Raw genomic sequence first — 19685 nt, 5'->3', positions numbered from 1 at the left:
AGAAAGGCAATAGGAAGTGATGCAGATGAGCTCCGTGTGAGTTTCTATTGACATGTGCACATAAGCATGCAGCTGCAGTGTGGTGGTTTTAAGAGATTGACTGCCAGGGTCTATCTAAATCCTGCTTTTGGGTTGTACAGACTGGACAAGTTACTTAAGCTATGCCTCAGTTTTCTTAACTGCAAAGGAGATATTATTACCCGCCTCATAGGACTGTCAAGATGACTAAAATTAGTTAATCCACCTAAAGCACTTAACACATTGACCAGCAGGCAGTGAGGTGCTCAGTGATGGTTAGCTACTACTAACATATATGGAAAAAAATGATTTTCATATCATTTTCCAAAGGTGACTTTTAGGTATTCCTCATATTCAATTTTTTCTTTAGGCAAATTATTTGAAATCAGCTATATTTCTAGATTAAAATCAAACCACATTAGACACCTAAAGTTTACCTATTCTTTCATCAGAATGAACAAATTAATATGAACTGAAAGGTGCAAGCTTAACATCGCAAAATCTTACAAAAAGCATTAATTGCACTTCTTGTTTAGACGAAGCCAGGATGAGATCACAAAGTCACTCATGGTAACCAGGTCCCCACGCTGGAAGTGTGCTTTCCCAGTGAATGGCTAAATACTAACAAAAGAAACCTTTGACTCAAATACCACTGGTACCCGGGGTCTTGTGTCTGTATAATGCCTACACATTCATTTCTTTCTTTGCCTATAGAAAAAAGAAAGTCTGTTTGTTTTTCTGATTCAGTCAGCCCTTTTAGTCTCTGAATCTAAGGAGAGCCCAGTGAAAAGAAGAGCATCTTATCAGCGTGCTCCAGACCAGCAGGCTGTCCCCCTCCACACACAAAACCTCCAGCCCCTCACAGCAAAAGGGCCTCGCCCTCAGAGCCTTTTCCCCATTTCAGAGCTAACACCCCGCCGGGTTTTGACAATAAATAAATGAATACACAAGGCCTTTACATAATTAGCCATCTTTTCAGGTAGAGAGGGGTGGGGGGGGAGGGTTCAGGAGAAGAATATTTATTGTGAATTGGCATCATGGGTGAAGCTGATGTAAGTGTGCTGGATCCCAGTACATTTATTTTAAATGAGGCCACACGAAATGACTTTAGAGATGCCTGGTTTTGAATCTAGACAATTTTAGCATTATACTTCAGACAAGTCAGAAATGCACTTTTTTTTTCATGAAAAAAAAAAAAAAAGAGAGAGAGCTTTTCTTAAACCAGGTAAAAGTTACATTGACTTGGGCAACCAGGGCATTCAGACAAGGGTGTGTTTACTGCCTTTTCAAGGGAAAGCTAACAAGTAAAAGAACCAAAGACTGGAAAACAATACTTTGTGACACCATAACTGTTTGATCAAATTAGCCCTACTTTGACATGTACTTATGCTAAGACATACCCCCCACCAAATGACTTTGAGAACAAAAAGGACTAAATATAATCAATAATCCTGTGAATGTCTTTAGGAAAGCCACCAGGCATCACCAGGCATCTGTCATGATCTTAACAGAGCCACGGTCTGGATGGAAGGATAGAGTTCACTTGTATCATTATTGGGATAATAACTTAATTGATTTGTCTCCGTAGCTAAGGATGTAGACAAGAGATTTATTATGGAAGAAAAATATCTGCAATCGTGTTTTTGTTTTCTCAACAAGCCTCTTGCCACTGACCTCTAAATCAGTTTAACCTTTTCTAAACAGACCTGCACATTTTTTACATAATTTAAAGCTAGGTTTTGTTATTGCTGCTGCTGAAAGGCTCTGTGAGATTTATCACAACATGGCTTCAGTAACCTTCTTTTAAAAACAAAGATGAAAAACAAAACAAAAGGCCAAAACTATAAGCTCCCAGCTCCACTCCTATTTCCCGGCAGGGGATTTCGATCTGACCACTAAAGTGCCTTTGGAGTTCAATCTGTTAAAAAATGTATGAAACGGTATTAAAATAGGAAAAGGCATGTGTATGACTCAGGCTTATCCAAGTATCTCTGCAACTAGGATGTCACAGGATTTCCCTGTGCTTCTGAAAACTAAAAACCTTGAGAAAGTGACAGAAGTTCCTGTTTCGTCTTTTTTTTTTTTTTTTTAATATATATGGGGGGGGGGACGCGCGCGCGCACACACACACACACACACACACACACACACACACACTGGTCTTCCGGGTTTGCTATGAATCAGGCAGGTTCTTTCAGGTTCAGGTTCCGAGTGAAGACTGTTGCAAACCAATGTTACCACTTATGATCGTACTCTTCTACACACAAAGGTTTCAGGGGGGAAAAAAAAACCCAAACTTGTTGCAGAGCTGGGAGAAGCCCCTGGCCCCGCGCTCTCCGCTCCGGCTGCCTCACCGCCCCTTCCCCTTCCTCCTCGTCCCACCCGGCCCGGCGGAGACGAGGGCATCTCCCCTGCTAAGGTCACCGGCCCGAGCCATCCCCGCGGGCCGCCTCCTTCGGAAACAAGGTCACCGCCCAGTCCGGTCCCTCCGAGGAGGAGAGCGGTGTCCGGCCGAGCGCTGGCGCCCTTTGTAAAGCCGGGCGGCCGGCCTCGGCGCGGCATCCCGGCCGCCGCCTCACCTGCTTGCGATAGGGCGTCCTGCAGTTGCTGCTGCCCCCGGGGTTGCCGCTGCTGCTGGGGAAGATCATCGCGGCGGGCGCGGGCGGCGGGCGCGGGCGCGGGGCAGCCTCGCCGCGAGGGGGAGGGCGCAGGAGGGGCCGGCCGGGGCCGCGGCCGCTCTGGGAACTCCCTCTCGCCGCGCGGCGGCGGCCGGCGGGGGCTGCAGCTCGGGGCTGACTTCTCCTCCGCCCTCAACCTCCGGACTCGCCTAAAAGTGCGGCGCGACGGCGGCGGCGGCGAGCGAGACTCGGGCAGGTCCGGCGGCCGCCGCCCTGCGTGCCATGGACGGGAGTTCGCGCGCGGAGCTGGCGGCGCCGCGGACTCTCCCGGCGGCAGCGGAGGAGCAGCGCCGCCGCGTCCCCACCTACCGCGGCCTCAACCACCGCCCCGAGAGCGCGCCGGCCGGGGGCGGGGAGGCGGCCGCGCACCGCCTAGCGCCGCGCCCAGGCCCACCCGCGCCTCCCCGCCCGCCCTCTGGGCGCGGCGCCCGCAGCCCCGCCGGCCGATCGGCCCCCGCACGCTCCCTCCCGCGCTTGGGGCCGGAGCCGGGGCCGCGCGGCCAGGGGAGCCGCCGGCGCCCCCGCTCCGGTGCAATGGTTGGGTCTGGCTCCCCGCGTGCCGCACATTCCTTGGAGTAGCCACCCCCCTCCTCTTTTCTTTTTTTCCCCTCGGCTCTTTGCCTAAGCACCAGAGGCAGCTTTGCACCCCTGCTCGAAGCCCCTTTTAAGGGTATGGCTTCGGAGAGCACAATGACACCTGGGTAGGAACTGAACCAGTCCCAGGTCTCTCTTTCATCCTTCCAAACTACCACCCACCCCCGCCCCCGCCATCTCTCCAAAGGGTGCGGGCAGTCCCTCGTACTTCAACAAACCAGCCTTCCACCAAACCTCTGCAAATCCGCGCTTCCCCAATTCACAACGCTAAAATTTTAGCACGGGAAAACAGGTCTACACTCCCAACCCTCTTAACGCAAATACGCACGGTAAAGTTCTGCCAGAGTTTACAAGCTTACCTTCAAGATGACAATATCAAATAGCAAAAATCACTTAAGGCCAATGGTTTGGTAAGCCTTCCTTTAAACTGGAATAGTGTAATCCTTCTAGACGTTAATTACTAGATGCCACACAAACGTGCTCTGAGAGGGCACAGAAACTGTAAAAGGGGGGGGGGGGGAGTTTCCTTTGTTTCCCAGTTGAAATTATCTAACTCGTCTCAAGATGCCCCTTTTCTTGATCACTTTCGCTTTGGTGTATCAAGCCTAGAACCTGTGCATTGCAGAAGGCTTCTACAGCAAGTCCTACAGGCAGAGCCCGCAGGCTCTGGACAGGCCACTGAAGTAGGCTTGCCATCTGTCACGATGGCCGGTTCAGCTGTATTACAGGGTAGTATCAGGGTGGTATTACAAAGTTCTTCCTGGCCGCTGATCTAACGCCTTGGAAGGGGCCATCTGCCATGAAAATGAAAAATCCTAACTCCTCTAAGAAGTAAAGGCACTCAACTTCTGGCTGCCATAAGGAAAACAAAGTGAGTCTACTAGCAAAGCTGTGGCTACTGAGCCCCACATTGTGTGTGGAGATACTACATTAAATAAATAAACTTAAAAAATTTTTAAAAACTGAGGCCAAAGGTTTTTTCAGCAGCAAAGAACTGAAAATATCTATCTTCAATAACCTGCTGGTGACTTAGCTACCTCCGTACTCCAAGATGCTCCCAATGCTCTCCAGCAGAAGTGATAACTCGCAAGTTTAACCCAATTTAAAACAACCATATACACAAAATACACATACATGTAGTCCCTGATTCTTTTCACTAAAAACAAAAAGCAGCAGCAGCAAAGGACCTTATTCTAGACACAGTACTAGGTACACCATAGACAAGTAAGAACTTGCTAGATAAAATTCACAGAAACATATCTGTCCTTTTAAAGTGCTTTAAAAAAACACAGCACAACTAACATTCAATTGCGTGTTAATATATATGCTAGAACTATTTCCTCCTACTCCATAGATTTATAATTGTCTCAGCCGCTGCTTTGCCGTCACCTGTAACTAGGACACTTTACTGCAAGTTATTAACCACAGGTATAAAATATAAGGTTTTAGGTAGAACTGTTCAGGTTATAGGTACCTTTTCCTGAGAACTTAATGCCCAGGACCCCAGCAGTTGAGGCAGGTCATCTATGGAAAAAATTCCATGTACAACCTCAGTTGTCATGATTGGTCTCTTAGGAAACCACAATCTAAACCACAAAGAACAGCATAGATTAATTTTTCTATGGCTCTGCTCTAAGGTATTTTTGATGTTGTGCTATTCTAGAATGCTAAGATTTGATTTGAAACCCTGCAGTAGTTTTACAGGGATAAGGCAAACTTTCAAGTGATAACAAACTTTAAATTAGAATACTAAAATATACTTAGAATATTTTATACTAAGTAATTAAAGAATACATTAGTATTCTTATTAAATATAAATAACATTAAAAGAACTCTATTTCTAAGAATAAAAAGGATATCTAAATATCAAAAATATATAGCATCTTATAATGATGAATGGCATACAAGGAGAGGCCATTTTTTAAAACGGTGTCTACCAGCCAGGGTTCAAAAGTTTCAGACTTAGGTAGGTACTCTTAACTAAGTAAGGCATTATAAAGAAAGGAGAAGATAGCCCCAAAGACTATAAAATGTAATGAAGTGATGCTTAAAGCCCAAATGATTCCAATGTAAAAGAAATAACAGATATATGAAACCATGTGTATATACATAATCAGTTATAGATATTTACAAGTGCTTAGTTGTAAATGATTACAGGGATAGATCCTAGTGAGATTCATCTGGAAAAGTTTATTGACCTTTGAAACAAATATGTTTTAAGACAGACAAATCAAGGAAACATTCCAGAGAAACTGCAAGTTATCATGGGAAGAACATTGGAATCTGTCCTGTAAATGCTCATTCTCCTGAAAGGGAAACTGAGACTTTGCTACAACACCCTCCACCTCCAGCTCAGCTGGTGGGTAAAGTTATGAGAATCTGACCCAGGAGCAGCCAATCCAGAGACAGGCCAGTGACCTATGACACGGCTTGGATTGAGAAAAAGGAGCAGAGCCAATCAGATTCTCACCCTTGGGAATTTGATTCAGAAAGCTCCAAGGGCTGAACTAGTGAGGAAAGGGGCAGAAACTGCAACAGCGCCAGGGGGTAGAATTGAGGCGACAAAAAGCCAAAGCCCTATGTAAGCCAAGGTTATGAAGCAGCAGAAACTATGAGTAAACAGGAAGCTGACTGGCAGCAAGCAGAGTAAAGCAGATGCCAGGAGCGGGTGAGCACTTGGCTGTGAGATGATGAAGGGAGCAGCAGTCCCTGGAGCTGCTGTGGCTTCCAATAGCCAGCCCCTCCGTGTGTATACTTTAACCCCACCCCCTTCTTCAGATGGCTTAAGTGAATCTGTATTTCACAATCCAAGGAAGAAAATTTAAACAGCCAGACAGATCTGGCTTCCCATTTCAGCTTCCCACTTACGAGCCACATGGCTTGGGACACGTTAGTTAACCTCTCTGAGTCCCAGACTCCGAACAGATTGTCTTAAGTATATATACATTATACCAACAAAAGGGCCAAACTCAATAAATGCCTGTTGTTCTTATTGTTTTTCTAGGTTTTATAGTGGTGGTTTGTAGATTTAAGTGGGTGTACTGTATAAATAACTGATGCTTAGCAAGTCTGGCTGACCATCAAAGAGCCAGAGCAAGGGTATATAGCTGGAAAGGACAACAAGTAAAAAGAGCTTTCTTATGACTGTGTATACCACAGACTTCACTTTATATGTAAAAAAAAAAAGTGTGGCAAAGGTCTGTTTCAATAGCCGAGGTGCCCTGAAGTTTTTCTCCTACATTTGTTTTTGTCCCATTTCCTTTAAAGAAGTTATGTATTGGACCAGAACGATTTCTGTATGAATGGGGAGACTGTGAGCCAGCATCAGAGATCACACTCTGTAAGGCAGGAGGAGTCTGCAAATGAGGACAATAAGGATGGCGTCATCCATCAGCAGAGGCAGAAGCCTGCAATCTCATGGAAGACATAGGACCTGTGACTTCCAAGCATTTATATAACTAGAATTTGAGAATCTGAATTTAGGAGACATTTGTCCTAAGAAACAATCTGAAAATGTGACTTTCATTTATAAAGCTCTGACAACAACCCTATTAAGTGGGAAGGGTGATTAGGCTCCATTTACAGATGAAAGGCGAAAAAGAGTAGGACTGACTGTCCTACCCATAGCTAGTAAGTAGCAAGCAAGTGTTAAAATCTAGATCTGGCTAGGGTTAAAAGACTTCATCCTGTGCTCCTTTAACTCTATAATGCTGTATGTCCACAAAGCCTTATAAGTAATGTTCCAGTTCCCAGGTGAGTACTTGTAACCCCTACAGCACCCGAATTGCTCTACACTAATAATGCAAGGCATTAAGTGGTAAGCATCAGCCAAGTGGTCTAGACAAGTATGTGCTATGGGAGTCCGCCAGAGAGAAAGATCAATACAGGATACATAACATGGGTGTGGGAAGCTCAGATGTATAAATGTTTTGTTTGAGGGACATTTAGAAAGAAGCACTATGCAGATGGTCTGAAAAACAGAACTTGAGATAGACAGCTTGTATGAGAGAAGATGCAGATTTGGGGCAATCGCTGCTGAAATCATTGCTAATCGATGAACTCCCTGAAGGGAGCAGATGACAAACGATCAAAAGGCTAGGGAACCCCCTCATTCCAACACACACATTACTGAGCCCCACAGCAGAGAGGAGCCTTTGAATGAAATTACTACAAAGAAAGTATAGTGAAGAAGCTAAGCTTTGCAAGAAATAAAAAAATGGGGACAGAGAAGATGTCCAATGAGGTAAGAAAGAACACCTCTATCAACAAAAGAATAGATTTATAATAGATTCTATCCCTATATCACTGCTTAAAGCACTTCAGGCACCTTTTTTTATTTGGATCACATTAAAAACAGAAAGGAATTGAGGGAAAATTCACCGAACATTATTTCAAATTACAATCTTTAATGAATAAAATATAACCACATGGTATTGGTTAGCATAAGCAGTTCACACTAAAAAATTATTTACATTTGAGAGTCTCTAGGTTTAAAAGCTCACAAAGCCTCTGGCTCCCAGCAAAAGAGAAAAAAAAAAAAAGAAAGAAAGAAAAAATATGAGGTCAGCAGATTCTTTAAATTTCTTTTCTTTCCTGGTACAAAATGGAGTTGATAAAGTACCCAATTTCTAAAGTAGCTGCAATATTTTCTATAATTTACTATTTTGCTTTTTAAAAACCTATGATTCTTATTCTAGATTTAAAGCCTCCCTAGACATACATAAAATCATATGTATATAAAAATGAAACCACTCTAATAAAATAAAACTATAGCTCTACAGCTATAATCCTAGAAGGTATACAGAACAACATAAACATAGCCTGATGAGTCTGACCACAAGCAATAACCTGACGATCCTTAAATCTGTTCTGGGGAACAAAACAGAGCAGTCCTTGCCCTACTACTGCTTCTCTGCATGGACTAATAAATAATAGCTGTCATTTATTGAGTGACTACTATATTCCAGGCACTCTCTCAGCATGTCCTCTGCCCCATCTCTCTGTAACACACACGCAAACACACACACACACACACACACAGAATCATGAAGAAAGAATGATTATCCCACTTTACTGAAGAAAAAATGGAAGTACTGAAGCTTAGAGGTTTAAGTAACTTTCCCAAGGCCACAGATCCAATACGTAATGGAACTGAGGTTTGAACTCAGGTTTCTTTGACTCCAAAGTCCTCTGCCTCCAACAATACTAATGATGGTTATTAGCTAAGGATCAAGTGCAAACCCCATACGGGAAAACTTAAGAGCCCACACCTCAGCGTATATTGAGGCTTCTGCAATTACCATCTATGTGACCTTGTGCAAGTCACTTAAAAAAAGCTATGGAGGGGCGCCTGGGTGGCGCAGTCGGTTAAGCGTCCGACTTCAGCCAGGTCACGATCTCGCGGTCCGTGAGTTCGAGCCCCGCGTCAGGCTCTGGGCTGATGGCTCGGAGCCTGGAGCCTGTTTCCGATTCTGTGTCTCCCTCTCTCTCTGCCCCTCCCCCGTTCATGCTCTGTCTCTCTCTGTCCCAAAAATAAATAAAAAAACGTTGAAAAAGAAAATTAAAAAAAAAAAAAAAAAAAGCTATGGAAAAGCATAAGAGACTCTTAAAAACAGAGAACAAACTGAGGGTTGAGGGGGGTTGGGAGGGAGAGGAGGGTGGGTGATGGGTATTGAGGAGGGCACCTTTTGGGATGAGCACTGGGTGTTGTATGGAAACCAATTTGACAATAAATTTCATATATTGAAAATAAATAAAAAAATAAATAAAAAAAAATAAAAAAGGCTATGGAGGGGCGCCTGGGTGGGCTCAGTCAGTTAAGTGTCTGACTCCTTATTTTGGCTCAGGTCATGATATCTGGGTTTGTGACTTCAAGCCCCGAGACCCATGTTGGGCTCTGTGCTGACAGTGCAGAGCCCACGAGGAATTCTCTCTCTTCTTCTTCTCTCTCTGCCCTCCCCTGCACGTGCACACTTTCTCTCTCTCGAAATGAATAAATAAACTTTAAAAAGAGGCTATGGAATAATGTTGAGTTTTCATTCAGTTAAATATGTAGGCAAGCTTTTCAGTATTAGAATATACAGTAAATGGTACAGACACATACTCTGACATAAACTAGCTCCTAAATCTCTTTTAACTGATGATTACTGGGGCACCTGGGTGGCTCAGTCGGTTAAGTGGCCGACTTCAGCTCAGGTCATTATCTCGTGGTCTGTGGGCTCGAGCCCCACATCGGGCTCTGTGCTGACAGCTCAGAGCCTGGAGCCTGCTTCAGATTCTGTGTCTCCCTCTCTCTCTGCCCCTCACCGCCAGTCTCTCTCTCAAAAACAAACATGAAAAAAATCAAACTGATGGTTACTAAGATGTAACTCCTCTCTTGAACCAGTTTTATTTTCTGGGATAGTTGGTAGGAAGGAGTTGGAAGAGATACAGGAAGAACTATCTTCCAGAAGCTAGGATGGTATTTAGGTGGAAGGCACTTCCGGAAACCTGCCCTGGAACTGAAAACAAACTTTCCCTTGAAAAGTAGTGGGAGACAATATTAGTGACCAGTTTCATTGTGGGATTCATAGATGCATCTAGGTCAGCTAAAATCCTCATCACCATTTAGGACCTTCCTCTCTATGGAGAAACATCCTGCAAATCTGAAGCAAATCGTACATTAAAAAACTTTTGGATATAATCTGTTCATAAATTAGTTACTGCCTTGCTCTTATAGAATAGTTTAAAAATTCAAAGCTTACTCATATTTCAGGAATAATGGTTCTCTGTGAGTTAGATTTCTTTCCAAAGTTTTTCTATAAAAATAGGTATATGGGTGGGGGTGGGGGGGGTGGTGCGCCTAGGTGGCTCAGTGGGTTAAGCATCTGACTTTGCCTCAGGTCATGATCTCAGGGTTTGTGAGCTGGGAGTCCTGCATTGGGCTGTCCCTCTCTCTCTGCCCCTCCCCCATGTGTGCACGTGCTCTCTCTCTCTCTCTCTCTCTCTTTCAAAAATAAACATTTAAAAGTTTCTTTAAAAAAACAGGTATATGGGTTCTTATTCTTTTCAAAAAAAATACAATCTGGGACCCCTGTCCCAGGGGGTTATACAAATTAAAGGTTATACAAATTAAAAATTTGTATAGGTTTGAAGGTTATACAAATTAAAAACTAAGGATTTTTTGTTTTATTTTGTACTACATTGAATTTGCATCAAATTCTATAACAAAATAAAGGAGAGTCAACTATTTGGAAAACCAGGACAAAGAGCTCTGTTCATTTACTGTGGATTACTGTTTTCCTAAATTACCTGGATGGATGCCTCAATCCTCTATATTCTTGCACTGTGGAAATGTAGAATTGGGGCTATTATTCTCCATTCTATAGCAAGCCTATAAGAAAACAAGTGTTTGTTTTCAGAATACTTCAATTCAATGAACTGTCCATGAATTATAGTAAAACATAAAAATTATGAAGGATATTAGATGATCTCTGAAGTTACAGTTTTCTTAAAGAGATGTAAGTTAACATAGTCATTTATTGTATGCCAGCAAACTATGGCCAAGGCAAAGCGCTGAGGCAAGGAAGGGAGAGGCTTCTGTGCTGTGGAAACAGCAATCACATCCACCTCTTGCTACTTGAGAAGAGACAGAAAGGACTTAGGGTATCAACAGAATTTGTAGAAGTAGGGCCAAAAAAAATCTCTAAATAATGAAAAACAAAGTTTGAACCTGGAATGACCATATCCTTTCCATAAGTAAAAATCAACTGTTGAAATGACAACTTGGAGAGTACAGAGTGAACAACTATACATGGGACAAACAAAATCCTTATGTAAGCTCAGATTCACAAAAGGTTATCCTAAGACTTCCCCAAATGTCTGGGGGACATAACCAATGTTCATCCAAAACCTGGGATCCATAGCGCAAATGAGGTTTTCAAGCCTTTAAAACACAGAAGAAAAAAACCCAATGAAACAATTTCCTTTCTCCTCTGTTGCTAAGATTACCATTAAACTATGTCTAGAGGATGAGAGGACAATTAATTATGTACAAATGGAGATGCTGAAAAGCTTTTCATTCTCCACTGAATTATAAATGTAAAGGTTCAAATAAGAAAATAAAGAATTAGAAATGAATTTCTATTCAGTTGAATGTGTACAATGGCAAACTTTTCAACATTAGAGTATTTCGTTAAAAGTTCTGGAAGGGCTACATACAGAGCTTATAAAAATTCCCCACCCTAAGTGTCCTTAAGAATGACTAGTTCTGGGTTATCTAATACATGGGGCAAACTGATGACAAACCTGTCACAAATTGATACTCCCCAAGCGAAGAGAAGGCGAATGAGGAAATTCTGATGTTGTCAGGACAATATGACTGATCATGACATCAGCAATTCCTAATTCCAAGCTATAAAGAACACTCCCAGAATGCTGACAACATATTAAGTGGATCCTCCCAGAACCACCTTCCTTTCAGCTTCCCACCTAATACTTGATCTCATGGCAAATATGATAATGTTTCAACTAAAGGATTATTAATTTTTAAAATCATGTTAGATTCTTCTAAGCTGGAGGAAGCAGATAACTTCTGAAGACATTTTGCAAATTCGTTTTATATATACATATATATATCTACACACACACACACACACACATACACACAATTTATATAATATTTTATATATGTACAAATATATTTAACACTTAAAGAAAAAATGAATATATAAAAATGTTACAATTTACAAAATGCTTTATTGTATGTAACCATATTAAAATCTCAGGGAAGGAGGCAGGGCAGGCATTCTCTACTTTTTTTGAACAGGTGAGACAGCCTCAACTAGGTTAAACAACATGCCCTAGCTCATGAAGCCTGGAAATGTAGAATCTCAAGGTAGGAAAGGATTATTAAGGGTCAGTCCCTGTGCCTGGCATATAATAATCATTCAATAAATATTGCAATAATGGAAGGAATTCTACGGTCTCTTCTTGGACATCCTGACCAATAATAAACTCATTCCATCTACCCATATTTAGCCATATCTATTACAAAGTTCTATGTTTCATGGCCTCCAAATCTGAACCTATCCCAGGACAATGTCTTCTATAAGATGGTATAGTGTTTTTTCTCTGTGTTCCACACTTCCCTACCCATAAAAGTGAGGGCAGAGTCATCTTACTTTGAGCTTTAAAAGTCTTATAAGATGACTTAAAGAGTCTGTAAATTTCTGATGAGTTTCTTAGCCCACTGTCCTGTATATAGTAGGTTTTGTTGGAGTCACAAATGGATGAGGCAAGTCAGCCTTCTTATACACACACATACACAAGTAGCACAAATAATGATTTTCAACCATTTTTCAAAACCATGATTATCTGAAGTTAGAAAGAGCTGAATGTGAAAAAGGGAGTGATCAAATCTTTAAAAAAATTTTTTTAATGTTTACTTATTTGGAGGGGGTGGGGCAGAGACGGAGACACAGAATCTGAAGCAGGCTCCAGGCTCTGAGCTGTCAGCACAGAGACTGACACAGCACTGCAACTCATGAACCATGAAATCATGACCTGAGCCAAAGTCAGATTCTTAACCAACTAGCTAGCTACCCAGGTGCCCCTGGAGTGATCAAATCTTAAAGAATAAGTTTTATATGGGCACCTGGGTGGTGCAGTCAGTTAAGCATCCAATTCTTGATTTCGGCTCAGGTCATGATCTTACGGTTCATGGGATTGAGCCCCGTGTTGGGCTCTATGCTGATTGTGCTATGCCTGCTTGGGATTCTCTTTCTCCTCTCTCTCTCCCCATCACCCACTCTCTCTCTTTCTCTCTAAATAAACATTTTTAAAAAAGAATAAGCTTTACAAATTATGATTAAACACGATGAATTTTCATCCTAATTTTTATATCACTTGGGATTATAAAAGGGGTTGTAATAAATGGTGCATTTTGCATTTGTGTGTGACTTATTAAGGAAATAGAAGTCCATAACCAAATGGTTTCTTTTGACCTAAACTGTTACTGTCAGAATAAATCTTCTTGCTTTACTTCTTGGGGAAGAGAAAGGTCCTACTCATCTCTCTCAGATCAGTGTCCTCGAAATATTTGGATATAAACAGTATAGCGTGCAATCTAAGATGCAACTGATTGTAAGATGCTTGATAATTACATGTCAACATTTGAAAAAAAATGGACAACAGTAATTATAAGACATCATAAATTATAAGATGGATCCTGACTTCAGAGACGTTGAAATGTGAAAAAGGCGAGTCTTATTAGACTCTGTAGAGATGGCATACAGGTACATGAACACAATGCATGTGCATGTTCTTTTTATTCATAGCCTAGACTGGAGAAATCTATTTTTTCAAACACTCATTTTTAACCTTCATAAGAACACAGAGCTACTAAGAGGTTACAAGTCAATGACGAACAGACTCCGTTCTTCCAAGGCGATCTGACAGTATGTCTTACAAGCGGTGAGCACAGTCTCCCAGTGTCAGAATGAGAAACTTTACCCTTATCTCACAAAGGCATCCATTACAAAAGAACAAACTCAACTGTCTGCTCCTCTCCTCAGCCATCTCCCTACAATCATTTCAAATTACGCCCACAGTGTTTTATACCGTGCATTTATGTAATAAGAAAGGGTAAATGGAGATGAACCTCAATCTGTAGATATTTACCAGACTTCTCCATTCCATACTTCTTGCTATTGGTGGTGCTTTAGAGTTGTCAGTTGCAAACAGGACTTCAGACCATTCATCCTGGACTGTTACGTCTTTATCAGGTTTTACTCACACAGATGTATACAGAGACATACACACACATTCCCAAGATTAGGCATCAGTACAGTTTTGGCACACGGCATCAATTCGAACCTATGTGTCTTACAAACGGATTTCCATCTTTTTGCAGGACCTGGAGTGCCAGTTCTGTCTTCTTCGGGTTTCAGATCGGAAAAGTAATTTTTATGTGAATCAGGTAAGTCAATAACCTATAGTCTGGACCAACCTACAGTCTCCATAAGCTTGGGAACCACCTATGAATTTCACTTATCTGTAATGTTTCCCTTGTAGTAAGAGAAAACTGTAATTGATTTCACAATGAAAATCATCTTATAGGAATTATTAACACATCAAACTGCTAGTATATCCTAAGCCCCTAATTCGGGGCCTAGAACATATCAGGCATTCAAATATTGGTTCAATGAGTGTATGAATGAATCAATGAATGAATGAATAATGTCTTCAAATGCAGGTAAGTCCTATTCGAACAGACACTATAATTTCATAAAAGTCCAACCACCTTATATTTTTGAGACATGTTAATTCAATGACAAATTATAAATTCTAATTTATCAGCCAAACTTCTTAAGTATTAGAGAATATCATTCCAGAATCTGTAATTCATGATCTCTTGAGTGATTTGAAAATATATGCTATTTTAGGGCCTCTTTAAAGAAGTCTTAGAATTAACTTAAGCAATACTGAGAAGTATATCAGGTTACAAAATATTGCAACTCACTGAAGAAACTGATTTCCCCTGTTTCTACATCTCTCTGCCCCCTTTATTTAAAAACTCATAATTTAAGTTTTTGATGATTACCAATTTTATTTTAATGTCTATTTTTTAGAGAGAGAGAGACAGAGAGACAGAGAGAGACAGAGAGAGACAAAGCACAAGTGGGGGAGGGGCAGAGAAAGAGGGAGACACAGAATCTGAAACAAGCTCCAGCTCTGAGCTGTCAGCACAGAGACTGACGTGGGGCTCGAACTGACAAACTATAAGATCATGACCTGAGCCAAAGTCGTACGCTTAACCGACTGAGCCACCCAGGCACCCCTGATTACCAAATTTTTTTTTAAAAGTAGGTGTACAGGCTCTTGTAATGGAATATCATGTGATTCTTTTCATTGTGTCACACAACAGTTTTAATAGTTCTATCAGTACCTAAGAATGGACAAATTGTTGATAATTGTTGAAGCTAATGTTTCTACTTTAAAGTAGGTTTGGGGGCGCCTGGGTGGCGCAGTCGGTTAAGCGTCCGACTTCAGCCAGGTCACGATCTCGCGGTCCGTGAGTTCGAGCCCCACGTCAGGCTCTGGGCTGATGGCTCGGAGCCTGGAGCCTGTTTCCGATTCTGTGTCTCCCTCTCTCCCTGCCCCTCCCCCGTTCATGCTCTGTTTCTCTCTGTCCCAAAAATAAATAAAAAACGTTGAAAAAAAAATTTTTAAATAAATAAATAAATAAATAAATAAATAAATAAATAAATAAATAAAGTAGGTTTGGGGGCGCCTGGGTGGCTCAGTCGGTTGAGCGGCCGACTTCGGCTCAGGTCATGATCTCGCAGTCCGTGAGTTTGAGCCCCGCGTCGAGCTCTGTGCGGACAGCTCACAGCCTGGAGCCTGTTTCAGATTCTGTGTCTCCCTCTCTCTGACCCTCCCCCGTTCATGCTCTGTCTCTCTCTGTCTCAAAAATAAATAAACGTTAAAGTAGGTTTGAAAATTCCCATGACCAGAGTATTTTTGGGTGATATCAGTGTATTAAAAGCCTGTGAGGTTGATTTTCAGAGGATCCAGAAACCAAAGCAAATGGATTTTGGGAGCTCCAACACCCTAGAAAGGACTTGTAAATAACTATTTTATCCACCCATTTTTACCCTTTCCTCCATGAATCTCTCCTAAAAAAGAAAAAACATTCAAAAGTTGAGATATGAGACTAAATCTAGATGGTACAAAGGTAATAGTGAATCTGTTAGAAAAATACTACAAATCCAAGTGATTAAACAGGTAAGATTCAGCCAGTTTCTACACTTGACAGTGAGAACCCATGATTTCTAAATTAGCAGCATTTCTTCGGTTCTTACTGACTCTTCTTTTTTTGTATCTTTTATCTATTAGTTTCCTCAAGCTAGAAATGCTGGGATGTCTTCTGTTTCTCCCCCTGACTGGTCCCTATTAATTCCAAATTGTTACATATATTACTTCCAAGTATCTTCTTTATGACCCCTCTGGTCCTCTCTTTCTACTTCCTAAAATCTCCACATCTAATGCAAATTTCTGAACATCACTTATAAAGCACTCTACTTCCAACTCCTCTCCGCCTTTACCTCTCTTCCAATGACTGTTTGTGTTTTGGCTGCCCACGAACTCACTCTGTTCTGGTTCTGAGTTTTGCCAGGAAATAGCCTCTGTTTTTCCATCAGCCAAACCACATTCATCCCTCCCTGTTTACTTTGTTGAAATCACAGCTCATGGTTCCCCCTCTGAGTTTTTCCTACTCTCATTTATTTTCCAAGATCTCTCACTATATTTTGTAACGACCGTAGTAATGCCTGAATTAGGTCAACTTAGTGTCTTTACATTATAAACTCCTCAGCTGATGAAACTATGGCCAAGATGTGCCATGTCCTCTCCACTATTTATTATACTGAAAGGCATTTTCGGAGAGCTCAGCAAGTCCTTACTGACCTGGCTTCACCATAAGTCAGCTGTTCTCAGGGTCTTTTCTAGTCCAGCACACCTGAAGAATGCTATATATACTCCCATCAGTCACTGTGTCTTACTCTGCACAATTCAGAGTCAGAAATGATGAGGACACACACTCCCATCCTTATCTGAACAGCGTTGTTATAAAGAATGAAACAGAGAGTGGTTACAGGAACCCAGAAAAGATAAACATTTAACTTCAGCACTCGTGTGCTCATGTGCGTGCATTCGCTTACTCTCTCTCTTTATTCCCCTCCCTCCCTCTCTGCCTCTCTACCTCCCCCGCTTTGTGTTTGTCTGTCTCTTTTTCTCTCTACATACACATGATCTATAACAGATGTATCTATATACAAATATAACAATACATATAACAATTTATATAGAGATATATAAATATCAATATAATAGATACACCTATAACATACTATACATATAAAGTTTTGCTATGAAAAGTGAAAAGAAAGAAGCCTTCCTATAAAGTGTATGAAAATTACAGCCTCTTGACCTAAGAAGGCTTAGAGATGACTGTTTTCTCAAGTGAGCTTATATTTATTAAAACCCAAAATGGGGGCCGCCTGGGTGGCGCAGTCGGTTAAGCGTCCGACTTCAGCCAGGTCACGATCTCGCGGTCTGTGAGTTCGAGCCCCGCGTCAGGCTCTGGGCTGATGGCTCGGAGCCTGGAGCCTGTTTCCGATTCTGTGTCTCCCTCTCTCTCTGACCCTCCCCCGTTCATGCTCTGTCTCTCTCTGTCCCAAAAATAAATAAAAAATGTTGAAAAAAAAATTTAAAACCCAAAATGGTACCAAAATATGTTTTAGAATGATTAGAGCAGCTGGGAAGGACTTTCCCCTGATGACACAATTTTCCTTGAAACTCCAGTGGCTGATTCCTCTGACTTCCCACAGCAAGAGGCACCTGCCTCTTCCTTGCTCCTCTTCAATGCAAAACAGCACAGCCCTCAAAATGCACTCCATCTCCATCTATCACCTATAGGTTGCCATTGCCACTTATAATATGGAGTAGTGGACAGGCATTCACTTTCAATAAAAATTACCACGTTCAAAAGATCATTCTACCACTTGCTAGTTTAGCAATCTTCATCTCAATCTAACTGTAAAAAGGGAAAAGGTAACAGTATCTCCTTTACAGTTTTGGGAAGAAGCAAGTAAGACACATCAGTTTGTTAAATTACAAAGACTAGTTATCATTTACTTACCTTCAGAGAAGTTAGCACATAACTAAGAGCTTTTTGTAGGTGATACCACATCCTCTAAAACCCCAACCTCACAGATCCTTGAACTCCACTCCAGCCACACTGCCTATCCACTTTGCCTCAAGGACTAATGTCATTGCATGGCATCAAGGTCTGAAATTACCATTCTTCCATCTATCCTGTACTCTTATTAGAAAAATAATAGTATTAGATAACACTGTTTGAGTGCACAATGTGCCAAACATTGTTATTAGTATTTTACAGGCATTGTTTCTTTACTGTCCATAACACCTGTATTTTTTAAATCCCAGATGTAGAAACTTCAGCTTCCTCTTCATTCTGTTTATGCTCCCATTCCTCTGGTTTATCATGTCACTCCTGTCACCAACAGCACCCCTTCCCCACACTTCACGTACTTCCAACCAATCTAGATCCCCAAATCAGGTATCCCAAGTTTGTTATTTCTAGTACCCAGTATCCACAGCCCTTTTAATCTTTCAGATGAACACTTTAACCATCAGATTTTTCTATTCCTTCTCCTGAGTTGCTAACAACTACAAATCATAACTACGCCTATAGGCTTCATTAATAATTCACTAGCATTCATTTTACTCATTTCCAAGGGGCTCCCTACCCCTTCTCACAGAGAATTAATCCCAAACCTTTTCTTTCTTTCCCTCAAACTCTCAATCTCACTCTTCATTGCCAAATGATAAGGTAGAGATCATTTAACATTATTTGCGTGAACTTCCCTCGTTCCTTCTCCAGTGTGCGTGCATGTGTGTGTGTGTGTGTGTGTGTGTGTGTGTGTCCTTGATTTCAAATGAATTTCTTTATTACCTGCTCTCCCCATCACCCTCACCTGTCTCTCCAACTCAATTTCTGTAATGGTTTGCCCTTTCTTTCTTTCTTTCTTTCTTTCTTTCTTTCTTTCTTTCTCTCTTTATTTGGTGGGCTACTTAATGTTTATTTCACTATAAAAGCAATACATTAATATATTTTTCTTTTAGAAAGAAGAACAGTGCATGCAATGGCTTCTTTTCCCTGTAAAGTAACTTGCTTGTGCCTTCTTTACCTTAAAAAAAGAGAAATGCTTCCTTGGTTAAGCTGTTTTATTCCTTCTCTCCTTCATTGCCAGAGTTCTCTGAAGACTGTTCATCAGTGGATGTTTGTTTGTTTTCACTTCCCATTCTAGTTACGGACTACGGTAATTTGGCTCATGCCCCCCACTACTCACCCACCATCACCTCTTCATCCTCTTATCCAACGTGATTTAGTTCTGTCACCCATCTTCAAGGAATTCCAAGATGTCACCCCTTTTGGTCATCCTCCTTGGTCCTATCTGTTACCTTGCTCTAGATTTTTTCCCATATACAAGTTTACTCACAACTAGCGCTCCAGTAATCACCCTGGACAAAGGAGTCCACATCTAGAAATCCAATCTTAGCTTTTCTCTAGGGATCCAGACCCATGGTTCAGACTTCCTTGAGCCTCTATTTCCCCTAGTCAGCATTCACTGCTTTAATCTGGTGTCACTACTGAAATCAATATGCTCCCTCCTATGGCCACTTGTGCTGTACTTTGATTATATCTGTGTGTTTCGCTGGAAAGCAAGCTTGTCAAGAGCTAGGGGTCTATCTTAATGCCTTGCACACAGTTGCAACTCTATAAACAAAACTTATTTTAAATGTATTGACTTATGAATCTAGGAAAAAGTA

The 19685-nt window shown here is 41.5% G+C and overlaps 1 protein-coding gene across 8 annotated transcripts in view; it reads right to left on the bottom strand.

The window, feature by feature from the left end:
• Positions 1 to 19685, bottom strand: part of RBMS1 (RNA binding motif single stranded interacting protein 1) — a 221000-nt gene that overhangs the window by 130559 nt on the left and 70756 nt on the right. For 2 of the 8 annotated variants that reach the window (XM_058715170.1, XM_058715172.1), the window contains exon 1: positions 2598 to 2812. The exons of 5 other annotated variants lie outside the window; for them this stretch is intronic. In XM_058715170.1, coding sequence (XP_058571153.1) covers positions 2598 to 2666 — 69 coding nt within the window. In that variant the 5' untranslated portion in view covers positions 2667 to 2812. Of the gene's footprint in view, positions 1 to 2597; positions 2813 to 10580; positions 10663 to 11576; positions 11593 to 19685 lie in introns of those variants that run through there. One more of the 8 variants, XM_058715175.1, reaches the window with a different exon arrangement.

This window comes from Neofelis nebulosa, chromosome 2 (assembly GCF_028018385.1).
Source record: "Neofelis nebulosa isolate mNeoNeb1 chromosome 2, mNeoNeb1.pri, whole genome shotgun sequence".
Taxonomy (NCBI): domain Eukaryota; kingdom Metazoa; phylum Chordata; class Mammalia; order Carnivora; family Felidae; genus Neofelis; species Neofelis nebulosa.
Note: the sequence above shows the minus strand (reverse complement) of the source record. Positions and strands in the feature narration are given on the sequence as shown.